Source organism: Serinus canaria, chromosome 25 (genome assembly GCF_022539315.1).
Source record: "Serinus canaria isolate serCan28SL12 chromosome 25, serCan2020, whole genome shotgun sequence".
NCBI lineage: Eukaryota > Metazoa > Chordata > Aves > Passeriformes > Fringillidae > Serinus > Serinus canaria.
The window spans coordinates 10,913,500-10,927,463 of NC_066338.1; the positions used below are offsets into that span (position 1 = coordinate 10,913,500).

At 56.9% G+C, this 13,964-nt stretch overlaps 1 protein-coding gene across 6 annotated transcripts in view; it reads left to right on the top strand.

Moving 5' to 3' along the window:
* The window catches only part of LRP1 (LDL receptor related protein 1), a 108,247-nt gene that overhangs the window by 37,981 nt on the left and 56,302 nt on the right, over window positions 1–13,964 (top strand). For all 6 annotated transcript variants that reach the window (XR_007779572.1, XM_050983784.1, XM_050983787.1 and 3 more), the window contains exons 7-11: window positions 7,110–7,272; window positions 9,288–9,510; window positions 10,980–11,169; window positions 12,153–12,296; window positions 12,438–12,674. Coding sequence is in view for 5 of the 6 variants with exons in the window: in XM_050983784.1 (XP_050839741.1) it covers window positions 7,110–7,272; window positions 9,288–9,510; window positions 10,980–11,169; window positions 12,153–12,296; window positions 12,438–12,674 (957 nt within the window). In the remaining variant the exon portion in view is untranslated. The remainder of the gene's footprint in view (window positions 1–7,109; window positions 7,273–9,287; window positions 9,511–10,979; window positions 11,170–12,152; window positions 12,297–12,437; window positions 12,675–13,964) is intronic.

Here is a 13,964-nt window from a genome sequence, read left to right on the forward strand (position 1 = left end):
AAACCCTCTGAGACCCTCGAGTCCAACCACTAACCCAGCCCTGCCAGGTCATCACTGAAATGTGTCCCCAAGTGCCACATCCACACGATATTTCTGGCTGCTTGAGGCAGAGCTGGCCCCTCTCCTGCCCACCGTCCCTGTCCTGCTGTCCTGGGAGTGGAAAAACCCTCTGAGACCCTCGAGTCCAACCACTAACCCAGCCCTGCCTGATTGTCACTGAAATGTGTCCCCAAGTGCCACATCCACTCGATGTTTCTGGCTGCTTCAAGCAGAGCTGGCACCTCTCCTGCCCACTGTCCCTGTCCTGCTCTCCTGGGAGTGGAAAAACCCTCTGAGACCCTCGAGTCCAACCACTAACCCAGCCCTGCCAGGTCATCACTGAAATGTGTCCCCAAGTGCCACATCCACTCGATGTTTCTGGCTGCCTCAAGCAGAGCTGGCACCTCTCCTGCCCACCGTCCCTGTCCTGCTCTCCTGGGAGTGGAAAAGCCCTCTGAGACCCTCGAGTCCAACCACTAACCCAGTGGTGCCAGATTGTCACTGAAATGTGTCCCCAAGTGCCACATCCACACGATGTTTCTGGCTGCTTGAGGCAGAGCTGGCCCCTCTCCTGCCCACCGTCCCTGTCCTGCTCTCCTGGGAGTGGAAAAACCCTCTGAGACCCTCAAGTCCAACCACTAACCCAGCCCTGCCTGATTGTCACTGAAATGTGTCCCCAAGTGCCACATCCACATGATGTTTCTGGCTGCTTGAGGCAGAGCTGGCACCTCTCCTGCCCACTGTCCCTGTCCTGCTCTCTGGGAGTGCTCCCTTGAGGGGTAGCTGGGAAGTGGAGTTTCTCCCAGACTTGGAATCATGGAATTATTAAAGTTGGAAAAACCCTCCGAGACCCTCAAGTCCAACCATTAACCCAGCCCTGCCAGGTCATCGCTGAAATGTGTCCCCAAGTGCCACATCCACACATTCCAGGAGGAATTTCTTCATGGAAAAGGTTGTCAGGCACTGGAAGGGGCTGCTGAGGGTGGTGGTGGAGTGCCCATCCCTGGAGGTGTCTGAGGAACATCTGGATGTGGCACTCAGGGCTCTGGCAGGGATCGGTCACAGGGGGACTCGCTGGTCCTGGAGGGTTTTTCCAACCTCAGGGATTCTGGAATTCAGGGATTTTGTGCTGTGTTGGTTCCTGAGCTTGTTGAACCTCTGTGAGTAGAAGGGGTTTCTCCTTGCTCAATGGCTCAGGAGCTGCTGGGTGGCTGAGTCCCCTCGCAGCTGTTTGAGGACTGTCGAAATCCCTGGTTTAATCCAAGGGAAGATTGTGTGTTTCCTTCCTCCTCCTGTCAGGCCACAATTGATGTGTTTGCAGACTGCACAGCAACTGATTCATGCAGAGCTAAAGTTATGTGCTGGGTCAGCAAAGCTCCTTCCCCAAAAAACCCACAGCCCTGCAGTGCCTCGCTGGGAGTGGGGTGAATTGGGTTGAGGGAGGGAGAACCTCAGGCTGCAGCTCCTGTGGGAAAGGTGGAGCCCGTGACCCACTTGTGTCAAGGAGTTCTGTGAGTGGGACTGTCCCACCTGGAGCTCTGGGATCCCAGCAGGAGGAGGAGGAGGCTGTGATCTGAGCCAGGCTGGGAGAGCTGGGGGTGCTCACCTGCAGCTGAGAAGGCTCCAGGGAGAGCTCAGTAACTCCTGAGTACCTGAAGAGGCTCCAGGGAGAGCTCAGAGCTCCTGCCAGTACCTGAAGAGGCTCCAGAGAGAGCTCAGAGCTCCTGCCAGTGCCTGAAGAGGCTCCAGGAGAGCTCAGTAGCTCCTGAGTACCTGAAGAGGCTCCAGGAGAGCTCAGAGCTCCTGCCAGTGCCTGAAGAGGCTCCACAGAGATGGAGAGGGACTTGGGACAGGGGTCTGTAGTGACAGGACACAGGGAATGGCTTCCCACTGACACAGGTGGGGTTTTAGGAAGAAATTCCTCCCTGTGAGGGTGGGGATGCCCCTGGATCCCTGGAAGTGTCCAAGGCCAGGCTGGATGGAGCTTGGAGCAACCTGGGATAGTGGAAGGGGTCTCAGGTGGGACTGAGATGGTCTTTAAGATCCCTTTTGACCCAAACCATTCTGGGATTCTCTGAAAAGGGCAAATCCAAGCCTGGTGTGACAGAGGTTTGTGGCAGGGAGCTCAGGAACAGCTCGGTGGGGATCACTCGGGCCCTGGCGGGTGTGAAACCAGGAAACATCTGTGAGGGTGGCTTTTGGGGTTTCCTGAAGTTGCCAACCCGCCCCTGTTGAGCAATTTTAATGAAGTTCCTTCATCTTCCACGCTCCCTCCATCTGCCCTCCCTGCTGGCAAGGCCACCTCCCCCTGCCCCGAGCGGGGCTGCTGGCCTGGACCCCGTCCCTGTCCCCGTCCCTGTGAGGGTTTTTGGCTGCCTGTCCCAGGAAGAGCCTTGGAAAGCTGACATTCCCTGCTCTCTGCCCCCACCAGCTCCCTTCCAAAGGCTCTCAAATAAATAAATCTTGGGAAATGAGCTGGGCGTGTTGCAATCGCCGAGGTTGAGCAAGGAGGAGGATTCATTCCAGGATGGGAATTTTGGTGGGGAGAGGCACCCGAGGGGGGCTGGGGGAAGGGGGGGGGGGTGTTCTCTGCCCCTGGGATTCTCTGTGGAAATCACCTACGACCCCTCCAGGGGACAGGGTCAGCCCTGCTGGTCCCCTCAGATGGGTACAAAGGGTGTTTGATGGCCATGGGTGGTCGTGGCACCATCCCTGGGCACCCATTCTTGGGAGGGGGCACAGGGGGAGACTCCCCCCCTCTCCAAAAATTGAGAAGGAGGGGGGGTTAAAGTGTCTGCAGGCCAATGCCAGGGGTTAAAAATAGCTGTTTTCTAAATTAGCTTCCACCAGAAGTTCAAGAGGAAATCCAGGTTTAGCTGAGGCTACAAGAAAGGGCTGAAAATAATAATAATAATAATAATGATAATGATGATGATGATGGTGAAAATAACAATGCTGATGATAATAACAACCCGTGGTAATAATAAAGAAATAAAAAGTGATTCCTACGAAGGAGAGGGGAGGATGGTGAGCAGGGAGAGAAGGAGGAAAGCTGGAAAACAAAAGCCTTTGAGGAGGGTAATGCTTTCCAGCTGCAAAAATAAAGCCTGGGAGAGGAGCAAGTGCTTGCGTCACCCCCAGCCCCCCGGCCCTGGGCTGCCCTGCTTGGAGCTGGGGCCTGCCCAGAGACCCCCAGGTGGACCAGGACCCTCTTTTCACCTGGGCTGGGGCAGGATGGGTGTGGGGGGAGCGGGGGGCTGGAAGTCTGTGCCTTGTTTTGGCCGTTTTCCCTTTGGATTCCTCTTTGGACTCGGCTCCGGCTCGGAGGGAGAGGCAGGAGAGGTGGGAAAGGGGCTCTGGTGATGGCACAGAGGTGGTTGGACCCCTCGAGGAGGAGAATGGGGGGGTCTGAGCCATGGGTGGGGGGGTTGAGGGCCCCCCGAGCCGTTCTGCCAACGCTCCCCATCCGCCCCTGCTTGGATCTCTCCCCCGGTCCTGTGACTCTGACTCAGCCACGCAGGCGCCAGCCAAGACCTGCTTTTTTTGGGGAATTCTTGCACATCCCTTTGCTCGAGTGTTTCTCGCCCCGGCAGGGCCCTGCCGCCCCCTCCCCACGTCACAGGGGGGTTTGGGGAGCAGGGGAAGGGCTGTGGGTGACAGCAGGGCTCTGTCTCGAGGACAGAACCCCTTGGCACCCCATTGTGCGTTTTTAGGTGGTTTTCATCCCCTCTTGCCCCAGGAGCTGGGGGGTCCTGCTTGGAGCAGGAGCACCCACAAATCCTGTGCCAGCCCTGGCACGTTGGGCAGTGCATTGGGAGCCCTGTTTGGGGCTGATGCTCATTCCTTGGCTCAGGCTGTTCCCACTTGTTTTTTACATCCCTTTGCTCGAGTGTTTCTCGCCCCAGCCGCCCCCTCCCCACGTCACAGGGGGGTTTGGGGAGCAGGGGAGGGCTGTGGGTGACAGCAGGGCTCTGTCCTGGGGGCAGAACGTGGCCCTTGGCACCCATCCCTGTCCCCAGGGCCACAAAGTGAGCTGGCCTGGGTCACTCAGGGATGGGGATTGGGGTTTGTGCACCCCAAACTCTCCGTGTACATTTTTTGGTGGTTTTCATCCCAAACCCCTCTTGCCCCAGGAGCTGGGGGGTCCTGGTTGGAGCAGGAGCACCCACAAGTCCTGTGCCAGCCCTGGCACGTTGGGCAGTGCATTGGGAGCCCTGTTTGGGGCTGATGCTCATTCCTTGGCTCGGGCTGTTCCCACTTGTTTTTACGAGCTGCCTCTCGCCGGGTGGTGGCTGCGGGCGCTGCAGCCTCGCCCTTCCGGAGGGTGGGGGGGTCAGTGTCGGCATCACTGTCCCCATCCCTGTCCCCAGGGCCACAGAGTGAGCTGGGTGAGCTGGCCTGGGTCACTCAGGGATGGGGATTGGGGTTTTGCACCCCAAACTCTCTGTGTGCTCCTCCCAGGACTCGGCATCCCAGCGTGGAGGGAGAGGCCCCGGACCAGGGTGGGTGGGGGCATTGCAAAACCTCCTGGCTGGATTCGTGTTTTCCCTCTGTGTTGGTTAATCATTCAGTGCTGTCTGGCCCTGCTCCACCAGGGCTGTCTGGGTCTCACTGACCTTGGGGTCCTGGGGCTGGGGGTTGCTGTGGCCCATCCTTGCTCCTCTGGGGCTGTCTGGGTCCTGCTGACCCCAGGGTGCTCAGGCTGAGAGGCTGCTGTGGCCCATCCCTGCTCCTCCAGGGCTGTCCAAGTCCTGCTGGCCTTGGGGTGCTGGATCTGGGGGTCATTGTGCCCCATCTCTGCTCCTCTAGGGCTGTCCATGTCCTGCTGACCTTGGGGTTTTGAGGCTGGGGGTTGCTGTACCCCATCCTTGCTCTTCCAGTGCTCTCTGAGTCCTGCTGGCCTTGGGGTCCTGGGGCTGGGGGGGGTCACTGTGCCCCATCCTTGCTCCTTCCTCCAGAGCTCTCTGAGTCCTGCTGGCCTCGGAGTGCTGGGACTGGGGGTTGATGTGCCCCATCCTTACTCCTCCAGAGCTGTCTGGGTCCTGCTGGCCTTGGGGTCCTGAGGCTGGGGGTTGCTGTGGCCCATCCTTGCTCTTCCAGTGCTCTCTGAGTCCTGCTGGCCTTGGGGTGCTGGATCTGGGGGTCACTGTGCCCTATCCTTGCTCTTCCAGGGCTGTCCAGGTCCTGCTGGCTTGGGATGCTGGTACTGGGGGTCACTGTGCCCCATCCCTGCTCCTTCCTCCAGAGCTCTCTGAGTCCTGCTGGCCTCAGGATGCTGGGACTGGGGGTTGCTGTGCCCCATCCCTGCTCCTTCCTCCAGGGCTCCACCTCTGGGTCCTTCTGGCCAGGGCTGCCGTGCCCCATCCCTGCTCTGCCCTGTCCGTGCTGGCTGTGGTGCTGCAGTGCTGGGGGTGCAGGGTCTGGGGGGGCTCCAATCCAAAGGACAGCTCTCCAAAACCCTGGGGATCTCTGGGAGCTGCAGCCCCTCAGCCTGGCCTCTGGCCTGGCAGGCTCAGGAGGGGCTGAGCAGCTGAGCCCTGCCCCGGTGGCCAGGCAGGAATTCAGGCCCGTTGGGCTGATAGGATTTAACTGGTTTAATTAAACACTCACTGGCTTTCACTGGTTTAATTAAATACTCACACGCTGCCTGCCAGGTGCTGTCTCTCACCTGCTCCAGGCCCCAGGGTGTCCCTGCAGCTCTGGATTAGCTCTGCTCCCACTTTGCCCAGCAGGATCTGCCCTGGGTGCCACGGGTCCCATCCCCTGGAGCTGTTGGAGCCCCTTCCCTGCTGCCCACTCCCTTCTCCAGCAGTCACCTGGCAGAGCTTCCCCTGCCCCACTGGGGTTCCTGCGGGATGAATTCCTAGGGTTTCTGAGGAATGAATTCCCAGTGTTCCTGTGGGATGAATTCCTAGGGTTTCTGAGGAATGAATTCCCAATATTCCTGTGGGATGAATTTCCCAATATTCCTGCAGGATGAATTCCCAATATTCCTGCGGGATGAATTCCTAGGGTTTCTTCAGGATAAATTCCCAGTGTTGCTGCAGGGTGAATTCCCAGTGTTCCTGTGGGATGAATTCCCAGTTTTCCTGCAGGATGTTCATGCCAGATGCTCTCCTGGCTGTGTGTGATGTCTCTGGCTTGTCTGGGGGCAGCAGGTCTCCCTGGGGAGCAGAGGATGGGCTGCCATGGTGCCATGGATGCCCTGTGGGTGCTCTGGATTCCCTGGGTGCCCTGTGGGTGCTCTGGGTGCCCTGTGGGTGCTCTGGATGCTCTGGGTGCCCTGTGGGTGCTGTAGGTGCCCTGTGGGTGCTCTGGATGCTCTGGGTGCCCTGTGGGTGCTGTAGGTGCCCTGTGGGTACTCTGGGTGCTGTGGGTGCCCTGTGGGTGCCCTGTAGGTGCTGTAGGTGCCCTCTGGGCTACCTGTGGGTGCTGTGGATGCTGTGGGTGCTGAGGGTGCCCTGTGGGTGCTCTGGATGCTGTGGGTGCCCTGTGGGTGCCCTGTGGGTGCTGTAGGTGCCCTGTGGGTGCTCTGGGTGCTCTGGATGCTCTGGTTGCTCTGGGTGCCCTGGGTGCCCCGTAGGTGCTGTAGGTGCCCTGTGGGTGCTCTGGGTGCTCTGGGTGCCCTGTGGGTGCCCCGTAGGTACTGTAGGTGCCCTGTGGGTGCTCTGGATGCTGTAGGTGCCCTGTGGGTGCCCCGTAGGTGCTGTAGGTGCCCTGTGGGTGCTCTGGATGCTGTGTGTGCCCTCTGGGTGCCCAGTGGGTGCTGAGGGTACCCTGTGGGTGCCCTGTGGGTGCCCTGTGGATGCTGTGGGTGCCCTGTGGGTGCTCTGGGTGCTGTGGGTGCTGAGGGTGCCCTGTGGGTGCCCTGTGGATGCTGTAGGTGCCCTCTGGGCCCCCGGTGGCTCCTTGCAGGGTGACCAGGGCAGATCCTTGGTAGGGGTGCAGGTCCCAGTGCATTCACAGCTCCCACGGGCTCATTCCTTGGCTGTGCTGATGTTTGTGACCCTGGGGGGCTCCTGGCTCTGTCCCTCCCTGCCTCAGCCCCTTCCCTCCCTCTCCTGGCCCAGATGTGGAGCAGATGGCCATCGACTGGCTCACGGGCAACTTCTACTTCGTGGATGACATCGATGACAGGATCTTCGTGTGCAACAAGAACGGGGACACCTGTGTCACCCTGCTGGACCTGGAGCTCTACAACCCCAAGGGAATTGCACTGGACCCAGCCATGGGGTGAGTCCTGGGAATTCACCACCCTTGGGGACAATTGGCAAATTGGGGACAATTGGTGGCCTGTCCCTCTGGGCTGGGGGGTTTCCTCTACCTTGCTGAGCCCTCTCTGCAGGGACCCTTCCCACCCAGCCTGGCCTGGGGGAGGTGCTGTGTGTGGGCCAGTCCTGTGGGACACACCTGGCCCAGCTCAGGAGAAGCTGCTGCTGCTTCCAGCTCGTGCCACACAGCGTGGGCACAGCTTTGCTCCAGCTTTTGGGAGCTGGGGTGGGTTTTGGGAACTGGGGTGGGTTTGGGGAGCTGGGGCTGGGGTGGGTTTTGGGAGCTGGGGTGGCTTTTGGGAGCTGGGGTTGGTTTTAGGAGCTGGGGTGGGTTTTGGGAGCTGGGGTGGGTTTTGGGAGCTGGGGTGGCTTTTGGGATTTGGAGTGGCTTTTGGCAGCTGGGGTGGCTTTTGGGAGCTGGGGTGGGTTTGGGGAGCTGGGGCTGGGGTGGGTTTTGGGAACTGGGGTGGCTTTTGGGAGCTGGGGTGGCTTTTGGGAGCTGGGGCTGGGGTGGGTTTTGGCAGCTGGAGTGGCTTTTGGGAGTTGGGATGACTTTTGTGAGCTGGAGTGGCTTTTGGGAGCTGGGGTGGCTTTTAGGATTTGGGGTGGCTTTTGGGAACTGGGATGGGTTTTGGGATCTGGGGTGGCTTTTAGGAGCTGGGATGGGTTTTGGGATCTGGGGTGGCTTTTGGGAGCTTGGGTGGCTTTTGGGAGCTGGGATGGGTTTTGGGAGCTGGGTTGGGTTTTGGGAGCTGGGGTGGCTCTGTGCACAGCCAGAGCAGCTCCCTCGTGCCCATGTGCCCAACCACTGCCTCCTGCACAGCCCTGAGGACGGGGATGCCAGGATGCTGAATCATGGGAGCAGCTCAGGGCACCCCTGGCAGCTGCCAGCCCCTGGGAGCTGGTGTGGCTGAGGCCACGGCTGCCAGAGCAGAGTAACCACTAAAGAGGAAAATTCCCCTCCTTGCCAGCTGCTTTCCTGATGGGCACTTCCCTCCTGGCTGGGGTGGAAAAAGCTGCTGTTATTGAGCAGAAAATCAGGAGTATTTCATATAAACAAACAAATATCTCAGAGAATCCTGGAGAGAGACTCCAGGGCTGGTGCAGACAAGCCCCAGAGGTGACTGAGTTGAGTCCCTCGGGCTCTCTGGTGGCAGTGCTGATCCCTGGCTCTGCTGTGCTGTGTAGGGAGTTGCCACCACAAGCAGCTGCCTCAGGTTGTGTTTTCACCTGTGCAACCCCACAGGTGCATGTGGGTCTCTTCCAGTGGCACCAACACATCTGAAGCTCCCAGGAGCTCTGTGCCATCCCTGTGGGCATCTGTTGGCACCCAGAAAATTCCTCTGGCTGCCCTGGAGGACTCGAGCTCTTGCCTGGGAGGGCTCAGAGACTTTGGCACAGAGCCCAAGACCCCTGTGCCTTTGATTTAGCCCTTGGAAAAAACAATTCCCAACCTTTATATGAAGGATTACAAGTCAAGAAAGTTTAAGTAGAATAATTGTTTGTCACGGGGTGAAAAATCGATTTTTGGGGTTTTTAGAATGGAGGTTCAGGAGGCAAGATGGAAGAATCCAAGTGTGTCCAGCCTTTCTCCTCCTTCTTGGCCTCCATCTTCTGCTGTGATGGTGGCACTTTTGGGGTGGTTTAGAGTAGAGAAGGCTGTCTAATGTAGGTGATAGGGATTGGGAAGTTATTGTAAATAAAGTACAGATAGTTTTTGGTATAAAAAATAACACCAGTGTGCCTCAACCCCACCTGCCAGACAGACCTCAGTGGGTCAGAGAAAGAATTTTATAGATAAGAAACAATAAACAGTCTTGAGATCAAGAACTGAAGAGTTCTGACTCCTTCTCCAGCTGCTGGGCTAAGAAAAGAGACTTTCTAACGTGTCTCAAGGTCACTCTGAGCAGCAGAGAGGCATCCACACATCCCTGTCCTCCCTGGCCCTGAGCTCGCTGCCCTGCTCTTCCCTCACAGCAAGGTGTTCTTCACCGACTACGGGCAGATCCCCAAGGTGGAGCGCTGCGACATGGACGGGCAGAACCGCACCAAGCTGGTGGACAGCAAGATCGTCTTCCCCCACGGCATCACCCTGGACCTGGTGAACCGCCTGGTCTACTGGGCTGATGCCTACCTGGACTACATCGAGGTGGTGGACTATGAGGGCAAGAACAGGCACACCATCATCCAGGGCATCCTGGTGAGTGGCTCTGGGGGAGAGGGATCCAAGCTCGGCGTCCTGGGTGCTGCTGGTCTGCAGTTGTGACGTTGGTGGTCCAGCAAAGAATGTGCTGAGCGCTGAGCGTGGTCCTGCCAAGGATGATCCTGGTGGGCAAGACCACAGTGATAGTCAGTGATGGACAGGAGCCATCAGGTGGGATGGTCATCACTGATGGTCAGTGATGGACAGGAGTTATGGGATGGGATGGCCATCACTGATGGTCAGTGATGGACAGGAGTTATGGGATGGGATGGCCATCACTGATGGTCAGTGATGGACAGGAGCCATCAGGTGGGATGGTCATTGCTGATGGTCAGTGATGGACAGGAGCCATCAGGTGGGATGGCCATCACTGATGGTCAGTGATGGACAGGAGCCATCAGGTGGGATGGTCATCGCTGATGGTCAGTGATGGACAGGAGTTATGGGATGGGATGGCCATCACTGATGGTCAGTGATGGACAGGAGTTATGGGATGGGATGGCCATCACTGATGGTCAGTGATGGACAGGAGCCATCAGGTGGGATGGCCATCACTGATGGTCAGTGATGGACAGGAGCCATCAGGTGGGATGGTCATCGCTGATGGTCAGTGATGGACAGGAGCCATCAGGTGGGATGGTCATCGCTGATGGTCAGTGATGGACAGGAGTTATGGGATGGGATGGCCATCACTGATGGATGAGAGCCATCAGGTGGGATTGAGGATTTTGCATGTCCTGGAGCCTGGGTCCCACAATTCCTGAATCCCTTGTGGCTCTCACAGCTCCTAAATCTCTTGTGGCTCCCACAATTCCTAAATCTCTTGTGGCTCTCACAACTCCTAAATCCCTTATGGCCTCACATGGTGCCTTCCAGATTGAACACCTGTATGGTCTGTCTTTGAGAACTGCCTGTACGCCACCAACTCCTAAATCCCTTGTGGCTCTCACAACTCTGTAGCTCTCACAACTCCTGAATCCCTTGTTGCTCTCACAACTCCTCAATCCCTTGTGGATCTCACAGCTCCACAATCCCTTGTGGATCTCACAACTCATCAATCCCATGTAGCTCTCACAACTCCTGAATCCCTTGTGGTTCTCACAGCTCCACAATCCCATGTGGCTCTCACAACTCCTGAATCCCATGTGGCTCTCGCAACTCCTGAATCCCTTGTGGCTCTCACAGCTCCTAAATCCCTTGTGGATCTTACAACTCCTCAATCCCTTGTAGCTCTCACAACTCCTGAATCCCATGTGGCTCTCGCAACTCCTGAATCCCTTGTGGCTCTCACAGCTCCTAAATCTCTTGTGGATCTTACAACTCCTCAATCCCTTGTAGCTCTCACAACTCCTGAATCCCTTGTGGCTCTCACAACTCCTCAATCCCTTGTGGCTCTCACAACTCCTCAATCCCTTGTGGCTCTCACAACTCCTCAATCCCTTATGGCCTCACCTGGTACCTTCCAGATCGAGCACCTGTACGGGCTGACTGTCTTTGAGAATTACCTGTATGCCACCAACTCGGACAACGCCAACGCCCAGCAGAAAACCAGCGTCATCCGCGTCAACCGCTTCAACAGCACCGAGTACCAGGTGGTGACACGGGTGGACAAGGGTGGAGCGCTGCACATCTACCACCAGCGGCGCCAGCCCACAGGTGGGACCCTCCCTTTGGAGTAACAGCTCCCTGGTTCCTCTGCCAGGGGCTTGGGTGGGGTTTCAGGAGGAATTTTTCCCGTTGGGGGTCCCCGTCTCTGGGGGTGTGCAAGGGTTGAGTGGATGTGGCACTCAGTGCTCTGCTTGGGTTGATAAGGTGGGGATTGGTCACAGGTTGGACTCGGTGATCTTGGAGGTCTTTTCTGACCTCAGGGATTCTGGGATTCCTGCTCACCAGGGTCCTGCTGAAGTGGGCACCTGCATCCTGAGGTGCCCACTTTCCTAGCACTGTGTCTCTTCCTGTGAGAGATGCTCCACGTGGTTGATGGATCATGGAGAGTACAGAGATGTGGGAGCAAATGTGGCATCTTAAAATATTGATGGTTCCTCTTACTCTCTGTCCCCAGTGCCAGCACGTTCACTCTGGTGCTCCCGAGCACTGAGGGAATTCCAAGGAGCTGAAAGGCTCCAGTGCTGCACCAACCCCTCCCTGCATCCATCCCTGCCTGCCTGCTCCACCCCCAGCACCTTCCTGCAGTTAATCAATTTACTCCTTATAAATCCTCTTAGTGCCTGCAGCCTGCTCGGCGTTTTCCAGAAAATAAAATTAATCAGGAGATTTCTGAGCAGGGAAGGAGTGTGATTAAGGGGCTCTCCGGGTGGTGCTGGCTGTCCCCACTCCCAGAGCTTGTCCCACTGGTGCAGCAGGATGGAGCAGTGTGGCCACATGGCTGTGGTGGTGTGCTGGGACATGCTGCCTTCTCCCCAGGGATCCTTCCCATGGGAAAATCCTTTCCCACCTCTGTGCTGTGCTCAGCACTTCCCTGCCTGGCTGGGAGCTCCTGGGAGGAGTGAGTTCCCCTACAGCCCAGGAGAACATCCCCCTGTCCCCGTGGTTGCAGCCCTGTGCTCCCTGTCCCTGCTGTGTCCATGTCCCTGTCCCCTCAGTGTCCCCAGCAGCTACAGCCCCTCTCTGTGTTGCAGTGAGGAGCCACGCCTGCGAGCCAGATCAGTTTGGGAAGCCAGGAGGCTGCTCTGACATCTGCCTGCTCGGGAACAGCCACAAGAGCCGGACCTGCCGCTGCCGCTCCGGGTTCAGCCTGGGCAGCGACGGGAAATCCTGCAAAAGTGAGTGCTGGCTTTCCTGGGGGAATCTTTGGGGTGAGGGGCTGCAGCCACGGGCTCTGCTGTGACCCCACAACAGCCCCAGTGGCACGTGCCACCCCCGTGGTGCTGCTGGTGGCCACGGCTGTCCCTGTCTGTCCACAGAGCCCGAGCACGAGCTGTTCCTGGTGTACGGGAAGGGGCGTCCTGGCATCATCCGTGGCATGGACATGGGTGCCAAGGTGCCAGATGAGCACATGATCCCCATCGAGAACCTGATGAACCCCCGGGCCCTGGACTTCCATGCTGAGACTGGCTTCATCTACTTTGCTGACACCACCAGTTACCTCATAGGGCGCCAGAAGATCGATGGCACGGAGCGGGAGACCATCCTGAAGGATGGTGAGTGGCCAAGGGGCCTGGCCTTGCAGGAAGGATAACACAAGTACACCTCTCTGAGAGACAAGGAGCTTAATGCTCACAATATTCAAACTTCTCTTAGCTCAGGGTGATCCCACTTGACATGTATGTGGTCCAAATTTTCAATGTATTTAACATTTCATAAAGTTTTTCTGTTCAAAGAGCAGCAGCTCTAGCAGAGTTTCCTGTGGGGCTGCCTGACCCTCAGTCTGGGTCAGGATCAGGCACTTTTGGGGCTGTTGCTTCCACTTTTCACCTCCTGGCTGGTGATAAACCCACTCCAATTTCTCCCAAAAGACATCCACAATGTGGAGGGGATCACTGTGAACTGTCCAAATTTTCAGTATATTTAGCATTTCATGAAGTTTTCTGTGTTCCAGGAGCAGCTCTAGCAGACTTTCCATAAAGTTTTTTCTGTTCAAAGAGCAGCAGCTCTAGCAGACTTTCCTGTGGGTCTGGGTGTCCATCATCCCCCTCAGTTTGGGTCAGGATTGGGCACCTTTGGGGCTGTTGCTTCCACTTTTCACTTCCTGGTGACAAATCCTCTCTGCTTTTCCCCCAAAGGCATCCACAATGTGGAGGGGATCATTGTGGGATGTCCAAATTTTCAGTGTATTTAGCATTTCATGAAGTTTTCTCCATTCAAAGAGCAGCTCTAGCAGAGTTTCCCATGGGGCTGGGTGTCCATCATCCCCCTCAGTTTGGGTTAGGATTTGGCACTTTTGGGGCTTCCACTTTTCACTTCCTGGTGACAAACCCACCCTGCTTTTCCCCCAAAGGCATCCACAATGTGGAGGGGATCACTGTGGACTGTCCAAATTTTCAGTATATTTAGCATTTCATAAAATTTTATGTGTTCCAAGAGCAGCAGCTCTAGCAGAGTTTCTCACGGGACTGGGTGTCCATCATCCCCCTCAGTTTGGGTCAGGATTGGGCACCTCTGGGGCTGTTGCTTCCACTTCTCACCTCCTGGCTGGTGATAAACCCACTCCAATTTCTTCCAAAAGGCATCCACAATGTGGATATGATCGCTGTGGGCTGTCCAAATTTTCAGTATATTTAGCATTTCATAAAATTTTCTCTGTTCTAAGAACAGCTCTAGCAGACTTTCCATAAAGTTTTCTGTGTTCAAAGAGCCCCAGCTGTAGCAGACTTTGCCATGGGGCTGGGTGTCCATCATCCCCCTCAGTTTGGGTCAGGATCAGGCCCTTTTGGGGCTGTTGCTTCCACTTTTCACTTCCTGGTGACAAACCCACTCTGCTTTTCCCCCAA